We start from the raw sequence: 26,520 nt of genomic DNA, 5'->3' as shown, positions 1-26,520 counted from the left end.
AAGTTATCAGTTAATCAACTAACTCACTTTCATGCCTGATTCTAATTCTTAAAACCAGATCACCACTATGCAACTGAAAAATCCATATTGTTTTCTGAGAGGGTTTTAAATTACTTTATTTTTGAAATTGATCACTTTATCTTACATTTATTGAATAAATAGAACTTAAGTAGAAATACAGTTCAATTTACTACACATGAATAATTCAGATAAAGCTGTGTGCAAACACAAATTTGTAGTTTACACTAGAGATTTGAAAGACCAAACCAAACCAAACCAAACCGAACCAAAACAAAACAAAAATGCCCCACACCTATGCACAAATACAGCCGATTAACAATATGGTGTGTATTTTTGGAAAGTAGTGAATGTGATAAAATGGACACACATATTATCAAAGCTGATAATAATCTGGTACACTCATTTCCACAGACAGCAAGGGGAACAATCCTTCCTGTGTAATTCTTAGTAGAGGGTACATGAAACCTTCTTCTACATAAAGACACAGTGTCACCACCTTCCTACCTATTACCTAATGATTTTCATGGCTAGCATTGATCAAGCACTTCTTATATATAGACACTGTGTTTACAGCTTGACCTGAATTATTTCATTTAATCTTTGTGGTCACCTTATGAAGGAAACATTTGTGTTGATTCCCATACAAAGCAAAGACTAAGATCACCAGCTAGTAAGTGGGGAAAGCCACACACAGTCAAGTCATTCCCATGGAGAAGAAGCAACTTGGAGGCAAAATCAGTCATGTACAGTGACATTGCCTCATGTAACAGCTACTCAGTGGATGACGCAGCCAAAGGAAGAGAGCTCTCAGACCTGTACTTCCAGAACAGAAAGCAGAGTGGAGTAAATGTCATGACCCCGGGTTCTACTATCAACTTTAATTCTACTTCGTTGATATGCTGGATGAAGCACTGATGTCTTTTTCAATTCTCTTCTTTAATGAGAAGATACTTGCTTTGCTGATCTTGCAGGGTTGTTGTGAAGAGCAAATCAACGCTACAGGTTGATGTGCTTTGAAAATGGCCGGACACTGCCATTAATGCAGTTGCTGTCTTTCAGGCCTTTCTAGGTTTCCACTCCAGGAAAGAATAATGGTGTAAAGGAAGCGAGAAAGACGATGATAAGAGCTAACATGGTCGAAGAGTTTGCAGTGCTCCAGGTGCTGGTATAAGTGTCTGACGTGTAGTAACTTATTGCGTCCTCATGACGATCCCCTGAAGGAAGTGGCTACATCTCTTATTTTATAGGCTGGGAAATGGAGCCCCAGAAGGGATAAATAACTCGCTCAAGATACTGTGATAGCATAGAGGCCGGATTTGAACCAGAAAAATAGACCCCAGAGCTTCTGCTCTTAATCAGTTCGCCAGTCAGCCTCGGTGTGTGCAGCTTTAGACCCGGGTGGTTTACCGTTCGCTGTGTGACATACTGGAGACAGATGCGATATAAATACTGGCTCCCTATTTATTAGTTACAGTATGTGAAATCCTGGTCATGTTACTGAGCCAGCTTCCTGAAGAAATGAGGATAATTATGCTTATTCTTGGTGTGGTGGGCAGAATTCGAAGACGGCTCCTGAGATTTCCACCACCTGGTGTCTATACTTGTTCTCCCAGTTATTCAATCAAACCATCTGCATTTGAATTCGAACTCTGCTACTTTCTTGCAGTGTGATTTTGACAGATGTACTTTACTTCCCTAATTCTCTCTTTCCTCACCTGTATCTATACCTTCTAGGGACATACGAGGTGAGGAAGAGGAGACTTGTTCTTAATCCCCTTCCTTTATACATGAACGACTCACTTTAAGGCTGTTATGTGGTTTATTGCAACTCCTATCACTGAGCAACTGCGGCCTGAATGTGACGTAGCGGGCTGGGGAGAGGGGAAGGCAGAATCACTGAAGAACGTTCCCATTCTTCCACTTGACATTTGTAGAGCTGCTTGTAGTTCTGTTACTCCGGAAAGCTTGTGGTGGAATCACAGGCGTTCGACTGCCGCAGAAGTCTGCCATGTGAGAACAGAGCCATGCGAGAGACTAAGGGTGCTTTCACTACATCCCAGCACTGCTTGAGAAGGTGATCACAGGGCGTTGAGGGGGGAGGCTGAACATGGAAGGTCAGAACAAGGCTCTCCCAATTCCTATAAACTACTTTTTGTAAAATGTGGGAAGGGCAGAGGAAAAAAGCCCCAAGTCAACAGAAATAACATATGCAAGCTGTTTAGCCATTAGATGAAACATTAGAACATGGCACCAGCAACTATACCGGAAGAATGCTTGGTTGCCTTTATCAAGGTCTGTGTGGGTCTGATAATTTTATTTTGGCATCCATATTGGGTTTTTGATCCATGATTTTCTTTTTTTTTTTTTCCTGCTCTGCAGAGGATTTGGGGCTGGGGGCAATGAAATTATTTTGGCTTGTTCATATCCATTTTCTGAAGGGAAATGTGTGCTAGTTGAAACTCTAATGGGAGACTGTTTGGGACTTGGAAACAAGGGGTACGTCGTTGCCATTATTACCAGGGTCACATCTGAGAGCCACTTCCCTGGCCCCAAGTAGGCAAAGGAGGCCTGACCTCCTGAAAACCTGCGAGGAAAGAACTTTCTCCTCTTTTAAAGGATTATTGAAATAATGTTGGTCATTTCACCCCCGTTTACACAACATTATTGCTTTACTGACACGCACAGCACTTGGAGATTCGGTAACTGATCGCAGACAGTTTGAGGAAGAGATGAGATCTGCGCTCCAGTTAAAGTCCTGTGGAAACACAAACCAGACATCATTCTTGTATTTAGGCATCACACAGTGACATATTTTGATGCACTGATGTTAAGACTGGTCAGGCTTGAAGGGTAGTGCAAGTTCTGGGCAAAGTCAAGAGCCTACTCAAGTACTTACAGACTCTCCAGGCTCGCGGTACCAGTTAGATCAGGAAATTCAGTTATTTGTGAGGCACCATTCAAAGTCCTAGAAGGAGGAGTACATGAGCATTACTGGGAGAAGATTCTAGGAAGGGGTCATTTTTATGGCCATTTCAAAGCACTTGAAATGTTCATTTGGTCTTCACAGCAACCTTGTAAAGGGAAAATGATCTGTAAGAGAAATAAACACTTACAGTATTCTTAGTTCAGGTAAATGTTGAAAAGCAGATCTCCCAACAACCTGGATAGGGTTGTCATAGAAATGTCTGAAAAAATCCAAAGACCAACGTCTTAGTATAAAACTTGAATGACAAATGAACACCTGTTCAGAATTTCAACAAATGCCTTCAATGTACTTGTGTAATTTTGATTACTTGGTTTCAGGTAAACCTCAAAAGTATTTTCATTCGTATTATGAGATTTTTGCTGAGAAATCCATACTACATAAAATTGAAAATCTCTGACAGCAAGGCAGATATGAATGTCAGCTCCTATGGAGAAAAGCAAGTGAACTGAGTACAGTTAAAGCTCTTCCTCTGCCTCCAATATCTGTGGCTTATCCATTGAGTGGCAAAAGGTAGTTCAAGGTGCTGGCGGTTATATCATTAGCTAAAGAAAGATGAAGTTCTATATAGTCACATGAGGGTCATATCCTCTGGTCAAATCTTATGACACACACACAAAGGATCCTTCAAATTATTTGAGAGGAAATTTGCTACTCTGGGTTTTTGTAACATTAGATTTAAAAAAAATCAATGATTGCTCTAAAAGGTAAGACATTATTAGAACTTCAGAAATATTTTGTTTTACAGATGTTTTCAATGTAAAGGTATTTGAACCGCCTGGTCAATGGAGTCCCACAAACAGTTCTTAGCTGAGACATCCTTCCAGTTCAATTAAATTCAACAAATATTTATTGGTGTCTCTTATGCTCAAAGCATGAGGGTAGGTACTGCTTGCCGTTAAAGACTGATTTATTAAGGAGGCTGTCATTAGCTATCTACTATGTGCCTGGCATTATGCTAGATGCTGGGGATGTGAATAAGAATGATAAGGTGTTCCTGCCCTAAAGAAGCTTGGAATCAGTTGGGATAAAACAAACAAATAAGGGGATATGACTCTCTGGTTGACAAAGCATTTTCACATCTAGAGCTCAATTAATCCACCTGCCAACTTTATAAGATCCACGGCATAGACACTTAGGTACTATTTCCCTCATTTTTGGAGGAAGAAGCTGAGGCTCAGATATTTTGGTAAGCTCATTATCTCCCAGAGCTTCAACTTTCTAATCTGTTAAACTAAGGTAATAATACTTAGTAGTAGGGTTTGTGTACACATTAAAAGAGCTAATGCACATGTAACATCTGGCACAGGGCCTGGGATATAGTTGTCACTCAACATGCCAAATCCCCGTCCGCACTCCCACCCTCTGACTTCTTCTTTTCCCTTCGATTAGACAACTGGTAAGAGAAAGGGCTAGAGCTGGACTATAGGTCTTTTTTGTTTGTTTTCTCTTGTACATCTTTTTATTATAAATCTTTTTCTAAAATATTTTTATTGAAATATAGTTGATTTACAACGTCGTGTTAGTTTCAGGTGTACAGCAAAGTGGTTCAGGAATATATATATATACACATATATTCTTTTTTTTCATTCTCTTCGATTATAGGAGGACTATACATCTTACAATATAGAAATGGAGCTGTCCTCAGAATATTACATTATCCCTTATCTACACTATGTGCTTGTTTGTATGTCATTAGGTTCATATACCTGCGTGCATGTAAGTACAATGGGCAGCTATGAATACACATGCTTATGTACATAAGGCATAAGTATCACAAACACAAGGCGGAGCTATAGGGTTCTCAGGAGGGAGTTCTCTCATGAGGTCAAGAAAAACTTCATGAAAATGCCATTTGAAATAGACCCTGGAAAACAGAATTTCGACAAGCATAGTTAGGGGACGGAATCATAGGAGCAAAGGAAATAAAGGAGGGGATCTGTCCTATGAATGTAGCTTAGTTGGTCTGGGTTATGGCGTAAGGTAACTGAGGAATGGGTCAGGAGGGTTGGCTGGGGCCATGTGGAAAGCTGAGACTGTCAGGGAAAGGAGTTGGCGTTTAACGTAAACAGACAACACTGACTGTATGTTTCACAGCAAGAGAATGACAACATGGATGCTGTGCTTCCAGGGTGAGCACTGTGCTGGTGGTAGAGGCAGGGGGGTGAGCCTTAGACTGGTAGAAATCTAGAGGTAATGGCTAGCAGAGGGGCTGGTGGCAGAGGGGATGGAAAGAAGTTATGGATAGGATGGGGACCACAGAGGAAGAAATGAGGCCTGGGTAGCCAATGGACAAGGAAAGCAAAGAAATCTGGGTTGGGGGGAGTATGGGCGGGGACGGTAGTGACAGAGATAGACATGGAGGCAGAAGCAAGGACAGAAGAGCTTCCGGGAGAAAACAGTCAAGGCCAGCAAAGAGTGGAGAGAAGTGCTAATAAGTATTGGGGGGCTGTTAGTCCTCTTCAAGGGGTATTAACATATCAAAAGGGTGATTAAGAAAACCAGTCCTGTGGCTTCAAGGAAAGAAGGGGCAAAGAAAGGCAATGCAATCTGCCAACTTCTCAGTATGTAAATACTCTCTAATGAGAACTAATGTTTACTGGCAACAAACTTTAACCCCCTTAGTTTGCCAACATACTGTCAGAACGTTTCAGAAATGATGAATGGTATTTCTTTTTCTCAGTTGTCAGGGCTAATTGGGATTCCAGAGCATTTGTGACAAATGCTACACGGCTCCAGAAAGCCTCTCTATCAAGTTGGCACAGGATGCCGGATATCTGCCAGGAAGTGCTCTAGAGTCCTTTTCAGAAGTCGTCCTTACTCTCCTCCATATTTCAGACCCCCCACCCATGACCTTAGGCCAATACTATGTCCCAAACCTGCCAGTTGTCTTTTAATTAAGAGCCAGCCTATTACTTACGTATTTTCACCTTCCTATATGTACCTACACAGGATCAATTTTCTGTTTGTGCTAACTATGAAACATAGAATTAATCCTACTTTGAAGTTGTAACTCTATCTTATGCCATTATGGCATACAGATCCTCATATACACCTTCCTAGAACATATGCACCTTTCCAGAATTACATCCTAGTTTGTATAAATGTAACTCAGTGTTTGGACTCGAGAATGAATGGGTATCGAATGGCTACTTAGCGTAAAGCAGTAGTCTCCTCATCTCCCCCTCCTTGCGGTAAAGGACCTCTATCATATATAATAATGTATGTATGTATGTATTTCTATTTCAGCTTTATTGAGGTATAATTGACATATAAAATTGTACATTTAAAGCTTACAGTGTGTTGGTTGGATATACGTATACGTGGTGAATGGATTCCCCCAACCTAGATAATTAACTACTTATCATATATTTATCTTTTTGGGGGTGAGAACATAATAATTTATGTTTCTACTATACTTGGGTTCAAGTTCTGAATGACTAGGTGACCTTGACATTGATGCTCTAAAAATCAGTTTTATTCCTTAGGAAATAGAAATAAGCAAAAAAGCATTTCACAAGATTATTGTGCAGTGACACGAGGCATTTGAAGATACCAAACATAAGGCAATGCACATTGTAGGTCCTAAGAAAAAGAATCTCTAATATTGCTACAGCATTTGGCTAAAACTTAGCAAAACATCTCCATATACACTACAGTGACCGAGACAAAACTTGGGCAAATATAGTATGCTTAAAAGTGCAATTCATGCTATACTGCAGGATAGAAAAATCGAAAAGAACTATGGCTACTTACATTGTAATAAGAGAAGGGTTGCCTACAAAGGCTTTCTCAGGTATCGACTTGATATTGTTGCTATGAAATCCTCTAGAAAGAGAGGAAAAGATAATTTATAGAAAATAACCTGTGGGGTAAAATCATTTAATATTCCCCTCACCAAACCCGTGGCAATAATCAGCAATTTTAGTAACTAGAGGATAAGGTTAAATTCCTCTATGCATTTTGAAATGTTTGTGCCCTCACGTACTCTCTAGGAGAAAAAGATATCACAAGCTGTCATCTGGAAAGAGGAATAAAGAATCTGAAAATAATAACTGTGCTTTATGGAAACTTACAACCTAATGCTATAAAAAGAAAATCCATCTGTTAATATCCAATAGAGCATCATGGTATAACAACTTGAGACCGAGGAAACCATCTTTGGAGAGAGGATTATGATCGCTCCTGTTTACCCCATTTAAAGCCAGGAGAAGAGAAAATTGACTTAAGCTGCAGTGAAGTAGAGAGTTAAGTAATCTCCTTATGAGGACAAAATTTCCTGAGCTGAAGAAAGGTGCCCCAGCTCAGTGAGTCTGTAATAACAAATTGATTCTCATCTGTCAGTGCTAATGTTGTCTGACTGGCAGAGGGGTAGAGTCAATGGTCTTTGGTCTATGTGGGCCTGTGGCTGAATGAGGTGAATGGCAGTCTTGGGGCTGCCTGACCCAGACAATGATGACTTCCCAGCTAAGCCCCGTGTGGGGTTTCCTGAGGCAGAACCACATAGAGGTTTTTTCTTATAAACAAGCCCTGCTGTCTACCTCCTTTAGCTGTGTGTCTTATTTCTCTCTGCCAAGAGAATAGGCTCTGTGTTTATTTTCCTTTCCAAGTGTTAGAACATTACATAGGTTATTCACATTTTTAGGTACAAAGAAAAGTAATTATAATATATAAAAGACAATATATGCAACCTAATAGCTGAAAGTTCGCTTTACTGTAGTAAAATGGTGAGTTTCTTTAAGAATTAAATAAGATTTATGAAACATTAAAAAATATGAAATAATGTATATGAAGGCATCTAGCACTACACTAGGCACATATATTGTGTTCCTCCAGTCCTATGCAACCTAGGAAAGTTTGTCTTTTTGAAATGCTCAGCAAATAACTGAATTCCGATAGAGTCCCCTACAAACCTATAACGTATATAAATGTTGGGAAAATGTGGCTTAGAAAAACAGTATGGCTTAAAGAAATATGTATCCTTTTTTCTAATATATATATATATTAGAGAAATCCATTATAAATTAAAAAATGATTATCTGCCGTTTGTTGGTGATAGAAGCAAATTAAAATATATTTTGGATGTAGTTAATCATTATTTACATGACCTTTTAAATTTTTCTAGTAAGTCGTATTAGGTGCAATCGTCAAACATACTTTAATATAAATTCACAAAGAATAGTTCTCCCACTAAATTTGTCCTACTTACAGTTCTTTAAGGTTGGACAGTGTCCTGATTGCAGTGGGGAATTCATCGAGATTATTATAATTTAAATCTCTGAAAATAAGTAAATAATATGTTCAGTTTTTCACTTAAAAATTCATATATATTACATTTACAAGGAACGTTAACATGCTCTTCCCATGGACCAGTATCATTGATAACAATTCTCATTCCTTTTCTTAATGAAGAGAGATTGTGTTGGTTGTCTGACCACCATCATTCCACAAGTATCTGCATTAAAATGGTCATTAGACTGGTCATGAGAAATTTCAAAAAGTCACGGCTCAATGGCACTGGGCAGTAAAAGAAGGGAGGGGACATACAGCAGTGTGAATGTCCAAGCAGGAGGGACGCTTGGCCAGGTGTTGGCGGCTGGCCGCTGTAGCTCTTCACCCGAACCCCGCTCACCAAGCTGCCAGCTAGTCTGTACCCTCCTCGGGGCTCCTGAACCACATCCGCTTTCCAGTCCCCTCCTCCATTCTCTGACTTTGTCCCACTGCTTTTCAGATGTCCTAGGGGACATCTAGGAGAGTGGCTTTGTTCCTGACTCTGGTACAGTTCCTGTCTTTCTCCCAGCCTGAGGTCCAGGATGGTAGCCTACTTTTGGAGAGGCTTATGTGGTACAGGGTACTCTCAGGAAGAACCTCAGGTCTAGAATTTCCACATGGTCGCAAATAAAGATTCAGATCCGAAGGGTGACGTCTGTGAGGCAAAGCTCTCTATCATCCTTCCTGCATAGAGACGGAATGGCCAAACAATCTCAAATCATTCGTTTCTCTGTTATGACACAAATGGCTTTTCAGTTCCATTACTCACAAGCGCTTTCTAGACTTAACTCCACCGTTTATCTACATCTCCATATGAAAAAGTAATTTCCGCCTTGTCTCTGGGAACGGCAGATTTCCCAGATGACGCAGAAAACCTTTTGGTCAGGCAATCAGATGTGGTTAGATCTTCCTCTGTGGGGAAGAATTCCTATTTAACTTTAAGAGAGAGATAATTTGACCAAGTTAAACATGAATCAAGATTCCTACTTGTCTGGCACAAACCATCCTTAAGCTATACAGCAGGCAGGAAACTTGTGTCTTTTGTGGACATAAATTTTCTTCCTGTTTGTAAATCTCTCCAGATGCTCTGTTTTGATTAAACGAGGATTGGGTCCTTATAAATTACTTAGATTTCTAGTGAGGGAAAGGAAGAGGTTGGGAATAACCAATCTACTGAGCCTCTGTAGCCCTGGGCAAGGCGAGGGAAGAGGGGACATTGAGACTCACATGAATTTGCCCTGAAAGCATGTACTGCATGAATTTGCAATCCTGGGTCCTTACCTCAAGCGCCCTGTGGTGGTGGGGGGCGGTGAGGAAGACTATTTATGGAAATACCTATCAAAGCCCATCTTGTTTTTATGTTCCTGTTGTGTTGAAAAGGACTGGAAGGTGCTATCCATTGCTAATATTCCCCAGCCCAGCCTTTGTGTAAATAAGGGAGATGTTCTAATTTTCCCAAGCCGCTGATGGGAACAGCTTGCCTGTGCCTTTAAGTCGACTTCAAAGTCCTTCCTGGACAAGTTCACCTTTGGCATCTCCTTATGAGGATGATTCCTCCTTTCTAAGAGGAAGCACAGAGTGACTTAAGTAACCCTGGAAGGACAGCTGTTAGGTCCCGCAGGAAATGAGTGGACCCAGATCTGGTTAGAAGCTAAATTGACCAGGTACAAAGTGCTAAGCTCTGTATGCAAATGAACAAGGGCTCCAAAGCCATACGAGATGTGGTCTTTGGTCACGCCCTTCCGCAGTCCTGGTCAGAGCCAGTGTTGTAGATTCAGCAGCGCTGTGTGGCTTATTACACTTGAGTGTGAAAAACATGGAGGTGAGGAGGGCGCAGCTGGAACCACTTCCTCTCCCAGCACGCAAGGTGATCTCACTGCCTGTGAGCACCCTCATTAGGCCTCTTACTCAACAGGGCGATGAAGAGCAGCCCCTCCCCTAGGAAACAGCTCAGCCCTGGGGAGGCTGTAAGAACTGTTCTCGCTGTGGCTCTGGGTGGTCAGCTGGCTGGACTCTATGTATTTTTATTACAGACCAACTCAGAACTGAGGTTTTGACCCACTCTTTGGAAGTAGGGTATAGTGGTAAGCATGGATTTTGGAGTCAAACTAGGGAAGGAAGCAAATCCCAGTTATGCACTGACTGGCTATGTCGTGTTGATAAAGTAACTTAACCTTACTGGAGCCTAAAATGGTATGGTAGCACCTGCTCTCATGGGATGCTTGTAGGAGTGACTGAAACAATGTATGCTGAGTGCTCAGTACAATATTGGTTAGAGAGACACTCAATAAATGTACTACTGTTACTACTTTGTAGACTTCCGAGTTGCTTCAGCAGGAAGCTTCACCATTTGCTAATGAGACGCCTGTTCCCTCTGGATCGGACAGAGTTTGGCATTTGCTACTCTGCGTCCTCTCATTGGGGCGGGGGGGGGGGGGGGGGGGGGGTTGGACCAGACTCATGAATAGTGAGCCCGAGTGACAATATGGAACTGATCCTTGACAGAACACATTCCTAAGCAAACAGTCACTGCTCAGTAGAGGACATCTCATTTAGCTTATAAGGATTCGAACTCATTTATCACTCTTGATACATTAAAACAAAATCTGTTTTATTGTTCAGCTCTGTAGGGTGTGTGTGTGTGTGGGTAAGATGAAGCCACTGTAAATATCTGTTTAAAGCTCAGGCAATTAACCAAACCAAATAGCAAGTCTGACTTGAAGGCTATTTCGATTCCTTCAGAATAGTCCTGAAAACACTGAAAAACTGGAAACAAATAAAAGGTCAACTCACAGAGTCTCCAGGCTATGGAGCCCATCAAAGCATTTCTTTCCCAGGGAGTGGATTCTATTGTTATGGAGATGCCTGCAGGAGAACATTACTGACGGTCAGGAAGGCACACTGCACATTGAAGCTTAGGCACAACATTCTGATTGCTGAAATCCCAAGAAACTTATGCTAAAGAATGCACTGATTATATATAAGAAATGCTTTGTTTAACGTTTTTGTTTGTTTGTTTTAAAGGCTATCCGCCCCGTTCACTCTTACCACAGATGATGCTATACCCCAGAATTTAATAGGCAGTCACAGTTTTACCTTTTGGGTTTGAGATAGCATGGAGTGTATGATAATCACGGAGTGAGCAACGAGACTGATTAAAGTAAATTCAGGTTGTTCAGTGTGGCTTTGGGATGTAGGATACTAAATAGAGATTCTGACCAACACTGACAAATGAAGGATGGAAGGAAGGTCCTAGGTGTACTAAGCACATTTTCTATTAAAGCTGATGGCTTATCATGGCTACATTCCCAGGGTGGGGCTACAGGTTAAGAGGAAACGACAATCTCAGCCACAGAGAATGGCGATCAGATGTTTTGGCTGCCCAAGGAGAGTAGTTATCTTGACGTAGTATAAATGACTCTAATTATCATCTTTGGCTCAATGGTTAAATTGGTTAGGTCAGGGCCAGTGAGAACAGCTGTGGGCATAACTGAAAACCGGACCAAGTCCCAAAGGGGTTTTTGGAAAATCGGCTTAAGGACAGGGGGAAAAAGAATAGCTGGATCTCTGCAAATCCATTCCCTCTAGTGGAGGGAAAAATTAAAGCACCTACCCAGCTTCTGGTGGGATAGAAGCGTCACCTTTGTACGTGAAATTCAGTGTAGAAATTCGTTACTATCACCCCACATGTCCTATCCTTTCAGACTAAGGTTTTCATTCTAATAAATATATGTTGGTTTCATGTGACATCTTTGTGACATTTATTGAGGATTTTTTACATGCAACACATGAGGAAAGAGGGTTGAGGGGAGCCTAAAAAGATGGATGAGATGCTGGCCAGCCGTCAAAGGAGTATATACTGCAGTGCAAGAGACTGACGTGTCATCAGGAAAAGTGGAGTGATTGAAGACAGCGACGGGCTGGTGGGGGGCATGGAGCAAAGCCAGAAATAGTGCAGAAGACGCCTTCCACGAAGTCTCCATGCAAACTGCTCTTAGAGGCTGTCAAGCAACTACTGTTGTCCTATATCAGGATTGATCGACATAGTTATACACGTGGGACATCCTTCTACACTCTTGAACTGATTAGTTTTCAAACTATTACTTGAGAATCTTTTTGATTTACTTGAAATAGTGAAATCTGGACTTCAAAGGAAAAAAGCCATACAAATGCATAGCTCGCTGTCAAGGGTTCATTCCTTGCTTCTGTTCCCTTGGAAGGGGGTCAAGAAGTTCTTATTAAATAATAAGAAGGGCATATTTCAATTTGACCTGCATTATAAATTATTATCAGAAATAAGGGATTTTTTTTATTAACTTCGGTCGCAGGACTAACCATACAGCGTGGTGATTACCTGTACAATACACAATGGCTTCCCTAAGACAGAGGTCATACTTTGTTATTTTTGAATGCCTAGCAGTGCTTGGCCCTTGGCAGGTGCTCGATAAATGCTGTTTAATTCTTTTACACAATTAGAACATTTATGAGTCATTTTGGGGGGTTTCCCCTCCCTTAAAATGTCCCTATTCAAAGTCTGAAGGGCTATCTGTTTAAGGTCAAGGCCTTACAGTGAATTACGAGGTGTTACAGTGAATTTAGAAACTGGTAAAAGAGAGAGGAAAAAAATCAATGAAACTTACAGAACCACCAAGCTGGAGAGGTTTCTAAAGGCGTAGTCTGGTATGTGGTGTATTTTGTTCAGGGCCAAGGTCACGGCCTGCAGCGCTGATAAACTTCTGAAAGCCTGGACAGGGATTTCTGTCAGAGAGTTGTCATCCAGCCACAGGTGCCTCAGAGAATACAGGCCACTGAAACAGCTGGGGGGCACGGAGCTGATGTGGTTGGCATCCAGACGCCTGGGGAAGAGAGCAAAGCAAGAGCAGAAGAAGAGAGCGGAGCCCAGGCACAGGACGCGCCTTCGCAGGAAAACCTCAATCTGCTGATTCATAGGAGAGAAACAGGGCTCGGGGTCCTCAGGACCCCCTGACACCTGGAGCATTCTGCTCTCCTGGTAGCCTCTTCTCACTCATGAGTAGAACCATTGCTGTAAAATTCCACAGTGCCGTGATTCTCTTCCAGCCTTGTGGATAACACGCTTTCCGGCAAGGGAGTGGCCTTCCCTGGGGTATAACGTTTCAGCGTGATCTTTTAGCTTCCCTTTCTGACACCAGGAGAAAGACACCTTCTCTGCTCCTTCCCACCCCAAGACAAACAAATGCTGTTACTTTCCTGGACTGTTTTGAACATACAAAACATACTTATTGACTAGCTCTGGGAAAAGATTATTTCAGTATTTGAAAGGGACCAAGTAATATTTACAAGGTTGTCAGAGGCATGCCTCAGGGAGAAGGGAGGTGCCCCCCCCTTTTTCTTACTATTGTGCTGAAAAGCCTAAACCTGCAGGCTTTCTTGCTCATCCGAACCAGACATTGAGCAGATGTTTGTTCTTCTTGACATTTTAAATGAACAACAAAATCAACAGCTTTCCCAGTTTTTGCTTGCTTTTTCTACACACTGCTTTTTTTAAAAAAATGGGGAAATACATCTAAAAATAGGTCTAGTTAATAAGCTGTTACAGCTTCAGAGCCAGCAGAGGGAGTGCAATACATTTATTTCACCCTAATCCAACATAAACAATGGCTGTAATGACAATGCCTTAACTTTTCATATTGAAGTGACCAGGCAGACACAAATTGAAATTTTCTGTAAGGTGCATGAACAGACCCATCAACATTCAGCTATGCATCCAACAGCCCTCAGTCATTTTTTCCAGTCTGTTCTCAAGGCGCACACATTGGTTTGCATTTTCAAAGCTGGGATTAAAGAAAGAGAAGAGTTGCGTTTTAAGCAGCGCATGTATTAGGAAGGATTAGAAAATCACGAGTGGATTTTGAAAAATGTTTTAGCAAGCACTTAAGACTAAACAGATGCAGGAAGCACACAAGGATCACAAAATAATCCCCTGCAGACCAAGTTTAAACAGTTTAGAAATCGAGTTCTCTGTGGTAGGGAGTTAATCTCAATGGGAAGCAGCTCCTCACTTTTGTTCACACATTTCACTCCACCCATGCCCTCGCTCCTGCTTCTCCTGACTGAATGGGGAGGGATGCCCTCAAGGTCCTGGGCCAAGTTTTTTTTTTTTTTTTTTTTGCGGTACGCGGGCCTCTCACTGCTGTGGCTTCTCCCGTCGTGGAGCACAGGCTCCGGACGCGCAGGCTCAGCAGCCATGGCTCACGGGCCCAGCCGCTCCGCGGCATGTGGGATCTTCCCGGACCGGGGCACGAACCCGTGTCCCCTGCATCGGCAGGCGTACTCTCAACCACTGCGCCACCAGGGAAGCCCTGGGCCAAGTTTTGATACTGAGATAAGGTCACTTGGAACAAACAAGTCCGGTGTCACAGCCCACTCACAATTAAATCTCCAGTAGAACAACTATCACTGCAGGCAGCAGAAACTCAGTTTCCAAATATCTCAAGGTTCTGTCTACAAATGGAACTGGAAAGGTTTAGACGAACTCAACACCATCTCTTCCCCGTATTCCAGCAACAACATGCTCGGCCTGTGTTCAAATAAGGTATAATGTCATCGGGGCATGAGGAGGTGCTTGATTTTGTTTGACTAAGAGTAAAGCACATATGTAACTCTCCTTAATGACTGCACTGATTAAAGCATGATGATTTTATTTAAATAATATGAAGTTCCGAGTTTTAGTTGACGTACTGATGATTGCTAGTTGCTTATGCGTTGAAACTACAAGTGCTTCTAAGTCCTGAAAAGGACTGACATTCAGGTTCAGTGTAGCCATCAGGTTACATGTACGGAAAAGGCTTTCTCTGCATTGAGTCACAGGCTTGTCTTTTTCGCTATTCAAGTTACTACCAAAGTTTCTGCTGGATCTTAAAGTGACCCTGGTATCAGTTTCCACTGTTAAAAAGTCCATTTCTCTGGATAGGTGTCTTTTATGAATCATCTCCCACCTCCAGTAAAAAGGATGTAATCTGGCTTCTACACCGTGATCTTAGAGCAATGTGCTATCTAAAATGAGGAGGACAGGGCAATTCTTCACAGTCCTAATACTCCAAATACTAATACACCCTGACCCAGTACTCAGGTATCCTGAGTGCAGCATTAAGCTTTTCTCTTTCTCAACAGTTTCTTCATCCAAGAAGCTCCCCATAAATGGTATTCCTTCTCAATGCGGTGTTTTTGAAGTCCACGTCCACCTGGCTGCAGTGGTCCAAACCTATTTCAGAAAGTGGTATATTGTTCACGCTCAGAGGTATTATCTGAGTCAATCTTAACAGAAGATCCCAAGGCAAACCAGAGTATAGAATTCATCATCCAGCCACTCATACAGGTGGTTCTTACAGAGCAAGGTTAAGACTGTGGACAAAGCAGCTGGCAGGGCACGAGTTGTGCCTATTCAGTGAGTAAACAGAAAGCTCATATTATGTCAACCTGGTCTGGTGGGGCAGCTGGGCGTTTTCTATTCATATGCTTGAAAATGCAATTGTTAAGCACTGGAGTGTAAGTAAAACGCGAGAACACAGTACATGAAAACACACGTAGAAATGTGGTTCTATAATATTATCAGGAGCAACAAGAATAACTACATTATACGGCTGCACTTTATAAGGGTTTTTTGGTTTTCATTTCTATTTCCTGCAAGTCACAAAGGTGTGTGTGCGCGCGCAGTCAGCTCAGAATCTGTGAATCAGTGCAGAGGTTTGGGATGAGAAATTTGGGGTCCAAATCAGATAACAGCTGTATGACCATGGCCAAGTCAACAGACTTCAGCGTTCACATCTGTAAATTGGGGGTAACTCTATCTTACTAAAGAAAAGAACACAACAAGACTTTGAAAACTATAAAGCACCTTAATGATTTTTAAATCATTACTGCTTGAAGTGGGTTAACAGTTTGCATTTTTGTCTTTTGACCATAAAACCAGTCAGAAAAAAAGAAGTCAATTAAAATTTTCCCTTAGTCAAAAGTTGGTTAACATGAGTGCTAGCTTGTCAGTGAATTTCAGTTCTGAGACATGCAGACTACTTCTTTCATCCCTCATAACAGAAATGATGAAGAGGTGTCTGCGATCAGACACCCTTACTTTTCAGCCTTCAGTATTATCATTATACGTACGTGTGTGTGTGTATCTATATCTATCTACCTATCTATCTACCTATCTATCTATCTATCTATCTGTATCTCAGTATCACAAAGGGCAAATAGTTGTGTTCCTGATACATTACTGAAGAGCACATCTTCACTCTGAAGGCAAAGAAGAAGTGGTGACATGGGATAGATGGCATATTCTCAGAGAAAGTTCCTAGCAGTGATCTTGGCATTTAAGTATCCATCAGTAATGGGGCAGAGGCAGCATGAAGCCTGCAGTGCAGTTAGGTGTAGCAAAATGAAACACTTTAACAAAGGGAGTGGCCTCACCTTCTTCTGGACAAACAAACCTCTTAACTATGATCTTGAAATGCAATCTGAAAAGTAATCACTATGTAGGAAATGGCACCCATCTTATGCTCTGTATGTTACTTATAAGTTACAGAAAATGATAGATAAAATAAAACGTTACCCTACTTCCTATGTCACATGCAACCACCTACATAATGAGCATATGGTAGACTGGAAAGTGCACTGAGTTAGGAGAATTAAGACACAAATTTAAGTCAAGACTCTGTCACTTATTAAATTCTGAGATTAGGGGCATTCTGATTAATTTCTCTGAGGGTCAATTTTCATATGTGTAAAGCAGAATCACAACATGTCACACAATTGCTACGGGAATTGAATGAGAAAAATATATGCAGAAGAGTTTTGCAAACAGTAAAGCACTCTACAAATGATAGGCTTATTACTGGAGAAAAATTTTCACATTTAGGAAGTAGTATCATTCCCCCTGCCCTGAAGTTTCTTTTGTTTGCTCTGAAGCTTCTTAATCCTTTGTAATTTCAAATCTATCGGAGATTGCCATTTTTTTTTTTTTTGGTCATATGGACTGGCAGGATGGCTGATTTTCTACTCACTGTACATCCTTAATACATATGTCCAGCACTGCATGTTTTGATTGGTGTTATAGGAAGGCTTCCACAGAGAAAAGGAGATGCACACATCTTTTGTGTTTCTCCAGCAAAGGTCCAAAAAGTCCCCAAAGGCGAAAATGGCTGAGGAAAAATATGATATCATCTAGTGCAAGAACAGAATTTTTATTAACTATGAGCCTCTGCAGTGCCACTTAGAGGACCACAAGTGATGAGAAATGGATTCGTCATGCCTTTTGGGCATACGTTGAAACTCCTTCTCTGGAGGGAAGCCTGGAGGTCGGAGGGCTCTACCATTGCCAAAAGGATTCTACCGCACAAACTGCTGGGCCAAGGCGGCTGTTTCTCAGGGACTCTGGGTTGTCTCTCCTCACCACTGGCACCTGGTCAGGACCATCCATTTCACCCTGACAGGCTTCAACAACTTTGCGTATCCAAGGTAAGCGTTTGGAGTCTGAATAACTTCACTCCCAGAAAGTTTCTGGATTACTAAACCTATGAGAAACGTCTCACCTTCCCCCAAGTGATCTTCAAGATCTGCATAAAACTATTTCTCTGGGATGGGGGTGTCGTGTTGTCTCCAGAGTGAACACCCTAATAATGGATGTGCTGTGGAAAGGTCAGTCTGATAGCTGTGTGCAAGAGGGGCTGGGGGGACAGGAAGTGATCAAGGCAGTTGCAGTCATCAGGGTGAGAAAGGAGGAGTGCTTTATAGAAGTATGGGAATGTGGAGGAAGGCCTGGTATGAAGGATGCTAAATAAGTGGGTCTGACCAAACATGGTGATTTGCTAGATGTGACCAGAAGGGAAGACAAAGAAGCTATGGTGGTTTAGTGTTCTGGGCAACTGGGTGGAGGGAACCATGCAGGGATGAACGTTACCCAGTATTATACAAAATAAAGATAAGACAGAACTGCATGTTCACTGTGAATACAGTTCTGTAATATCAGTGTATCTTATGTGAGGAGGAGCTGGAACGTAACAGGCAAAAAAAAAAAAAAAAGTGCTTATTTTCTTAACTTCTCTCTCTGAAGTTTTTCCCTAATGTTTTCATGCATAAAAGCTTAATTTTACAAATTTTCTCTTTTAAAAGAAACATTTTGCCTACCTGCTCCACACTCCTGAAAGGAATTTTTGCTTTATAGATGGCATTATAGTAGGGATTAGAGAATCTATGAGGTCACTCTTGCTATTGTTTCTCCAGAAAATAGTCCTTTACGTATATCTTGTACATGCTACCTTGCCAATGTATCACACAAACTTATACCTTTGTTTGAGAATGTCTTTGATGAGCCATTAACTACAAAGAAGAAAGCGTTAGTCAAAAGATAACCCATTGATATTGGCTAATTCCCATCTCTGATGACTGTAATATTGTCAATTATTAACATGGATGACTGGAGGAAAAAAAAGGCAAAGGTGTGAAGAATGCTGCAGCTGCAGGTATAATACAGCTTATGGGGACTCTTACAATAAACAGAGCTATGAAGCACAGCATTTGACACAGCTATTTTATATTTGGATGAGCATTTTTCTTCGTAAGTTTTAAACGATCAACTCTCTTGTACACACATTTGTACATTTTATGAGACCATTTTGAACAATTCCTGAAGAGTCAAATGAACACAGTGATTTAGTTCATTTATAAAATTTTAAGAAATGAAAATTGTTTCCATTATTATGAAAAGCATGTAGTTCCAAGCTTGTATATAACAAAATTTGACCAATTCCCTAAAGTCTTTGTTATGGTGAAATTTTACTGAATTTTATTGCACTGAAACCAGTGGATCATTGGAATTGAATTTGTCAGATCACTATAATAATACTATCTGGATAGAATTTTATCTATATGAACTCTTACGGATTGAATTCGTATTGATTTATATGAATTCTTCCTAATAATATGAGTCATTTTTATTGTTAGTATTGTTTTTTAATATTTATGAAATCACGACAATGTGGAATTCCACCTTCTAATGAAATTTCCCATCTATAACCTAGGAAGATACTAAGCATATAAACACCATGATTGCTTATATGGGAATTTTTTCTTTCATCTTTCTATTCTCCATCTTATTTACTGGTAAACTTAATGTAAAACCAGGAAGAAAAATTATTGCTTTAGACTTGTCTCTGAAAAGATAAAAAAGTTTTTTCCATCTTTGCAGCTTGGGGAGAGGGAAACTCTAGAGGTTCATTGAAGTGTAGTAACTTAGAGACTAGTCCCAACTCTAGTTTCTGTAATTACCTACAGATGGACAAATCCACTAATGGTGATTGAGGTCAACTTCTTTCACCAAAAAACAAACCCTGGAGTTCTAATTATAACTTTTCTTGAGAAGGGGCAGATATGCTCCTGTCAGAACTAATAGTCATATCATTTATTCTTTCTCTCGGATGATTACCAGGAGTTTTTGCAGGATTAAAAATTATATTTAGTTACAAAAAAAAAAATAATGTAGAGACTAGTCAGCTGGCTCGACTAGTAGCCGGATGAAGTGTCTAATAGAACCAAACCTCTGCCTCTCTGGCATCACTGGGAAGTACAAGACTCCAATGAGAAATATATTTTAAAGTCAATTTACATGGAGTTGCTCAGTTTCTCCGAGGTCACCATGGCTGTGAATTTTTTAACAGGGAGATGATCTACAGCCAAAGTAACATGAGCGTTGACTTTTTTAGCTTCATTTTTCTCCATAGAAAACAAAGACCTCCTTTTTGTCAGGAGCACCGTTAGTCTCCCAGCTACCACCAGGGTTTGAAATCCGGGGGTCATTTTTGCATCTTCCATTGCTGTCCAGACTAACATTCACCAAGGTCTCTCCATTTATCTTCATCTCCAAGAGTGTCGACTTCCACTGCCTATTAAGTCTCTTATCTCTTCACACCTGCGTCACTGCAACAGCCTCTAGCTGGTCCTTTTGCTTTTGATCTCTTATCTCTTCAATTAATCCTGCAGGCTGCTGCCAGACGAGTCTCCCTACAACTGGGCTCTATGTCGCCCCGTTAGGAATCCACAGTTCTCCCATGTTACCATTCCTTTTAAACCCAAATTTTCCATTCTTATATTCAAAGCTCATTCACCTTATCTAGCTAAACTTTTCTCTTATTTCTGTGACCAAGTCAAGTCCCTTTTGTAGCTTCTTCCCACTGTATCTCTGAGCCTTGTGTTCAGGAACATCCTCTCATTCCTGCCTAATCTGAATCTCATCAACCTGAGACAATATTAGGGTTCCTCTCTCAACCCTACTCTTGAAGTGGGGAGTCCTCAGCTAAGCCAATGGGAAAGCTAAATCTTGTAGACGGATCAACTTCAAAATCCCTCAAGGAAACACTGGGACCCAACTCTTAGCTCAGGGAGGGCAGGGAGGAAAAACCAGGGTACAGAGATAAGAGTTGGGAGCCAGGGAGATCAGTGAATGCAGGCTACAGTCAAAGCGGGGGAGATTAGCTGATCTTGAGCAGCTGTTTAGAACATCATTTAGAGTTTGATGCTTTGGTTCAGTTCAACAAGTATTTCTTGGGTGCTTTCTTTGCAGGTACAGTACCTGGTGCTGGAGATCTAGCAGTAAACCAGGCAGACATGGTTTATAGAGCATGTTTGCTAAAGGGTAGTCAGTCAAATCATTACAAGGAAGTGTTAGGTAACAGGAAATGCATGCTAGAAGGACCTAACCTAAGTTTCAGTTTTCTTTGAGATCTAGATCTGGATTTCAAACTGCCTATGTGACATCTCTACTGAGTTGTTCTTCCTTAAACAAGACATTTGGTTTTGAAAATGTTCAAGACCAAACTCATTATCTCCCCAAATGTCATGCTCTACCAGCATTTCTTATCTCAGTGATGGGTCTCAGTAAATATGTGATTATATAAACCAGGAACTTAGGAATCATCCTCCACACCTCTTTCTCCTTCATTCTTTGTAGCCAATTCATTACCAAATACTGCTAATTTCATCTAAAAATTTCTCAAATCCATTTCCCATTCTCCATCTCCACTGCCCCCATCCTGACAAAGGTCTCCTTTCTCTCCTAGACTATTTCAGTAACACAGATCCAATCACGCCCTTTCCTATTCAAAATCTTCCAGTGGATTCTCACTGCTTTTACAATAAAGACTAAAATTCGTGACATGTCCGAAAGAGCTTTCAAGGGGTCTGGACCCCACCCGCCTCACTAGGCTCTTCTTGCACTTTTCCTGCCACATACTTCCTGCTTTGGCCACACTGATCTTGTTTCTGATCCTTGATGTACCAGCTCCCCTCTCCCCGCACCATCACTGCAAGGTTTTGCACATGTAGTTCCCTTTGTCTGGAAAGTTCTTCCCTCTTCTCTTTGTCTAATCAACTCTTACCTTTGCAATATGAACAAGATACCCTTTTCTCACCTACAGTTTCCTCATCAGGAAAGTGGAGACAAGTTCCATCTCCCAGGTAACGAGGGAATAGACAACCAAATGCATAGGGAAACACTAAAAAAGTCTGACTGGTCAACACATGAATAAATATTGCTCTCGTCCCTTCCTCAATTTCTTTATTTCTGTTCTGAAGCATTACTAGTTTTCCTTCTTTTTGTAAACCTCCATAACCATATACCTAGAGGTACTATTCGTTTCTGTCAAGTTCCTTCCCCTCACATTAGTGCATTCTGTTGCGTGCCCATTCTCTGTAGTGGATTCGCTCAGGGAAGCACGATAGCGCAGTACTAAAACTGGCAGGTTTTGGAGCCAGAAAGACCAGAATTTTTATCCCAGACTTACCTCTAGCCTGACTCTATTAAAGCCAAATGACCTTGAGAAGGTCAATGAACCTTTCTGAGTTTTCTCCTTCCTCATCACTAAGGAAGGGATAATCTTGGCTCCCACCTCATGAGGTTTCTTCGAGGGTGAAGTGAGATGATGCAGGTAAGAGTTTTAATAAATATCGACGGCTCCTGCTTTTATAACTGTGGGTGTTTTTGATTTTGTCCTTGTCCTGTTCCTATACTTTGCTGCTTCTTTTTTTTTTTTTTTGCGGTACATGGGCCTCTCACTGCTGTGGCCTCTCCCGTTGCAGAGCACAGGCTCCGGATGCGCAGGCTCAGCGGCCATGGCTCACGGGCCCAGCCGCTCCGCGGCATGTGGGATCCTCCCGGACCGGGGCACAAACCCGTATCCCCTGCATCGGCAGGCGGACTCTCAACCACTGAGCCACCAGGGAAGCCCCCCTTTTGATCTTTTAATCTTATCCTCTCGGTTACCTCCCGTTGCTTTCTTTTCTTCTGCTCCTTGTCTTCTGTTACTTCCTGCCCACTGTTTAGCCTGGGTCTGAAACCCAATAGGCTCCTGGACATTAGCAGTGGAGAACTGCTGCTGGTTCCAGGCTTGCCTTACTTTCTGCTCGGCACTGCGAGCCCTGCCTCTTCCTTCTCACCTCCTCTTCCTGCTTATTCTCTTTCTGGATTATTAGTAGCAAAACCCTACTATGAAGAGTTGAGGTGAAGTTATTGACATTTCACAGGGTCCAAGGAGGGGGGTGTCTGTAGCCCTTAAGCTGACGTCACAATAAGATGCTCAGGCAGATCTTGTTCCAGGCAGGAGTTATATATTCTTCTCGGCTTTTAAAATAATGTCTTGTACTCTAAAGAAGATTATTAGCTAATTGGAGAATAGAGAGAATGCTAAAGACATGTCTAATTCTCCCTTCATTTTCTACTTACCAACTCATTATTTTTGTGATTGTGCATTTTCCACAGTTAGTTTTGCTAGTGCAGACTTGGCATGAAAATCAACATGTATTAAGTAATATCCTGGTTAACTGGACAAACGTGAATGTGTCATTCTCTTTGATCACCTTGAACTTCCACTAATGACAGTGAGGTGCTTGAACATCATTAATGACAATCAATAAGTGAAGCAACGATTTTTTTTCATAGATCGATTTCTTAACTATTATTATTATTATTTTCGGTATGCGGGCCTCTCACTGCTGTGGCCTCTCCCATTGCAGAGCACAGACTCCGGATGCGCAGGCCCAGCGGCCATGGCTCATGGGCCCAGCCGCTCCGCGGCATCCTCCTGGACCGGGGCACGAACCCGTGTCCCCTGCATCGCCAGGCGGACTCTCAACCACTGCGCCACCAGGGAAGCCCGATTTCTTAACTATTAATACAAAGGTGTGAGGTTATGGGAGGGTTAAGTTTTGAGTTTCCATCAAATCACTGTAATCTGATCCCAGTCCGTAAATGACTATAATGCCCAAAGTTTTTTGGTGAAATCCAATTCACTGTGAATTCTGATTACATTTCCTATTCCTTTCCAAAAAACAGAAAGGAAATTAAGTTATATTTGATTACATTACAAAAGGCCAACTGGTGTCTGGGCTGTCATTGCCTTGTCAGAAGCCTAACGTACATATTGTACAGGGGCAGGCTCTGGGCTACCGGGCTCTGGCACATGGACAAGCCCTCTTATTCTTTAGCTGAGCCGTTTGTAAGCAACAGCAGAGAGTTCAAAGAACACAAATGTACCTATGTGTTTTCATTATGAACAAAGCCAAATATTTGCTGTTTACATGGAATCAATGAAAATTACATCCCTTGAAATATAAGTATAATTTGTTTCTTACTCAGAGCAAGGTTACCAAGTTCAATATAAATCAAGTTTCTTAAAGTTTATTCAATGAAGCCAAGTCTGTATGGGTGGGGCAAAGTATACCCATGATCTATTTCAGTAGTTCTCAACCATTTCTGGTTTGTAGACTGCTTTGTTCATGTCATAGATGCTAAAAATTTTAATTCTCAAATGCACCATGTATAGAAATCCCCTGAGGATTTTGTTAAAATGAAGCTTTTGATCAAGCTAGACAGAGATGGGGCCCAAGGTTCTGCATGTCTCGGGAGGTGTTGATGTTGTCGGTCCATGGACACATTCGAATAGCAGAATAATACCGCATGTGGCCTCCTAACTTTATCTGCCCCAGACTGTCAGTAGAACTAATAGGTAGATGTGAGCTATTTCAATTAAGCACAAACAAGGCGACTTTTTGAATAAAAGGCCCATTACTTTTATTTCATATTAGTTTATACTGGAATGCAAAATATGGACTTTGTTATTATATCAAGTTTGAAGAGTTCAGGAGGATATTTGCAAATCATCTTAGGACACTCATTTTCCCAATCTTCATTTAGGAAGCACTTACCTATATCATTAAACCAGTTAGAAAACACTGATGTTTGGGTCTCCTACTCAGAGGTTCTGATTTTCATTGGTCTGGGGTGCAGCCTAGGCTTCCGGACTCTCCAGATGATTCTTCTTTGCAGCCGGAATTGAGAAGCCCCCCTTTAGAAGTTGCAAAGCCAGGAAGGCATATGGGTGATGCACTCCCAGCCCCTGGGGAATGCAGAGTGCTTCTTAGAAAGTGAATGAATAATACAAGGAAAAGAATAAAGTGGAGAAAAATAGAGTGAATTCAAGAAAGAGAAAAGAGGAACCATTAAAAAAAGGGCTAAGTGAAGGTCTAAGGGTTGACTGTAGTCCAAGAAGAGCTGGATAGGTAGCTGAACGGAAGCCTCCCAGGTGTCATGGATGAGACGGGTTTCACCCTCTTTGTTATTCGTATTGATATGAAAGTAGCACGGAGGCTGAAGTACGCATGCAAAATGAATGCACAATGGATAAGGAATGCACGTTTGCAATGACCATTAGACTCAAAGCTGTTTTTATTTTTGGAACTGCTTGAAGGAAGTGGGAGAAGTACTATTAAACACCTTGCATCTGGGACAACAGTAAAACTTTAAAAGGGCTCACAGTAGCCCAAACCTCCAGAGTGGGTAGGGGACTCCTTTGGTTGGTACAATGCAGTTTCTGTGGGGTTGGTGGTTAAGTGTATGTTTTTTTGAGTCATATCTTCATGCTTGTACCAAAGTAGCACAAAAAATGTAAGTGAGACAAAGTGTCATAGCTGCACACACTGCCAACATTCAGCACCTCACATGGTCTGCCGTGCTCTGGGCGAAGGGACCCCGGACAAACATTACGTAACTGGCCGATACAATCCGGTGTGCACTGGGGGCTGAAGATCTATCTCGATGCCTCAGTTTGGATGCGATAAGTATCCTGCTAGAAAGTTAACCCTTGGCTTTTTCACAGGGAACACATATTTATAAGGTTTCAAAAGTCATTGTTTTTGTGAACCAGACACCAAATGCAAGAGACACCTGGTGAACAATAAATATCTAGACGGTAAGAAACTAAATCTGAACACCTTGATCAGAGAGGCACCACCCAGTTCGAGCGAACAAAAGATTCATGGTTTTCGCTTTCTCAAAGGGTTCACTTCTGTGGGTGTTCTGTTTGTGATCTTCTTTCAGCTGATAGTGGCTTTTGGTTACCAACTCTTATCCTTCTATCTTCTGCCTGCCTCACAGCTGTTTAAAGATCCTATTGGCCACTGCTATTATCTCGTTTTTCAATTCAGCCATTAGACCCCGTGCCCTGACACAGATAACCCACCTCCAGGGTGTTTTGCTGTTCTGGCTGGTTTTTTCCTTCAGGAAAAGGCTTGTGCCACAAAGGGGGAGTGATACTGTGATGTCATTACAGAGTTCCTGAAAATGCAGCAGACCTACCCCTGCCACAAAGGGGCTCTTGTGGGCTTGTTTATCTCTAGGCTGGTGAGAACCTAGGAAGTCACTTTGTTCGACTGGAATAAAAAGCTTAAAATGGTCTCAAGTACAGATTTGCTTTCATTAAAAAGAAGAAAAAAGATCAAAGGAAGAAAGTAGCATCTCCAGATCTCACGTTCCTCCTTCTCTTGTATCACTTCAGTAAAAGACATTAAGCAAACTATGTGTAATTGTTAACCGATGTATTCTTTACAATGATGTTCAACGAGTCTGCAATATTTATTTGCCTTTTTTATGCATTTATCTCCCTCATCATTCTAGACCAGAAACCACTATTTTGTTTGACAGATGAGGACCTCCAGTGTAAGTAAGATGAAAACATATATCACACATGTGGATACTAGAAATCATGCAACATTTCCAATATACTTATACATTCTGATGAGATGCAGATACTGATCAAGAACTCATGGCATAGTGTTGCCAAATAATCACTGTGAACCACTGCTTACAACCCAAGCTCCAAAACATCTAGCTGGTGAGAAAGTTCTTTGTGTGAGGAATAACTACTTTTTATTCATTCAGAGGT

General features: G+C 41.4%; 1 protein-coding gene across 2 annotated transcripts in view; it reads right to left on the bottom strand.

Moving 5' to 3' along the window:
• Window positions 1-26,520, bottom strand: part of LGR5 (leucine rich repeat containing G protein-coupled receptor 5) — a 119,552-nt gene that overhangs the window by 11,574 nt on the left and 81,458 nt on the right. For both annotated transcript variants that reach the window (XM_060025241.2, XM_060025242.2), the window contains exons 5-11: window positions 12,916-13,131; window positions 11,069-11,140; window positions 8,214-8,282; window positions 6,761-6,832; window positions 3,135-3,206; window positions 2,918-2,986; window positions 2,705-2,776 (exon numbers count right to left, since the gene is read on the bottom strand). In XM_060025241.2, the coding sequence (XP_059881224.1) occupies window positions 2,705-2,776; window positions 2,918-2,986; window positions 3,135-3,206; window positions 6,761-6,832; window positions 8,214-8,282; window positions 11,069-11,140; window positions 12,916-13,131 (642 nt within the window). The remainder of the gene's footprint in view (window positions 1-2,704; window positions 2,777-2,917; window positions 2,987-3,134; window positions 3,207-6,760; window positions 6,833-8,213; window positions 8,283-11,068; window positions 11,141-12,915; window positions 13,132-26,520) is intronic.

Source organism: Delphinus delphis, chromosome 11 (genome assembly GCF_949987515.2).
Source record: "Delphinus delphis chromosome 11, mDelDel1.2, whole genome shotgun sequence".
In the NCBI taxonomy this organism is placed as follows: Eukaryota; Metazoa; Chordata; class Mammalia; order Artiodactyla; family Delphinidae; genus Delphinus; species Delphinus delphis.
Note: the sequence above shows the minus strand (reverse complement) of the source record. Positions and strands in the feature narration are given on the sequence as shown.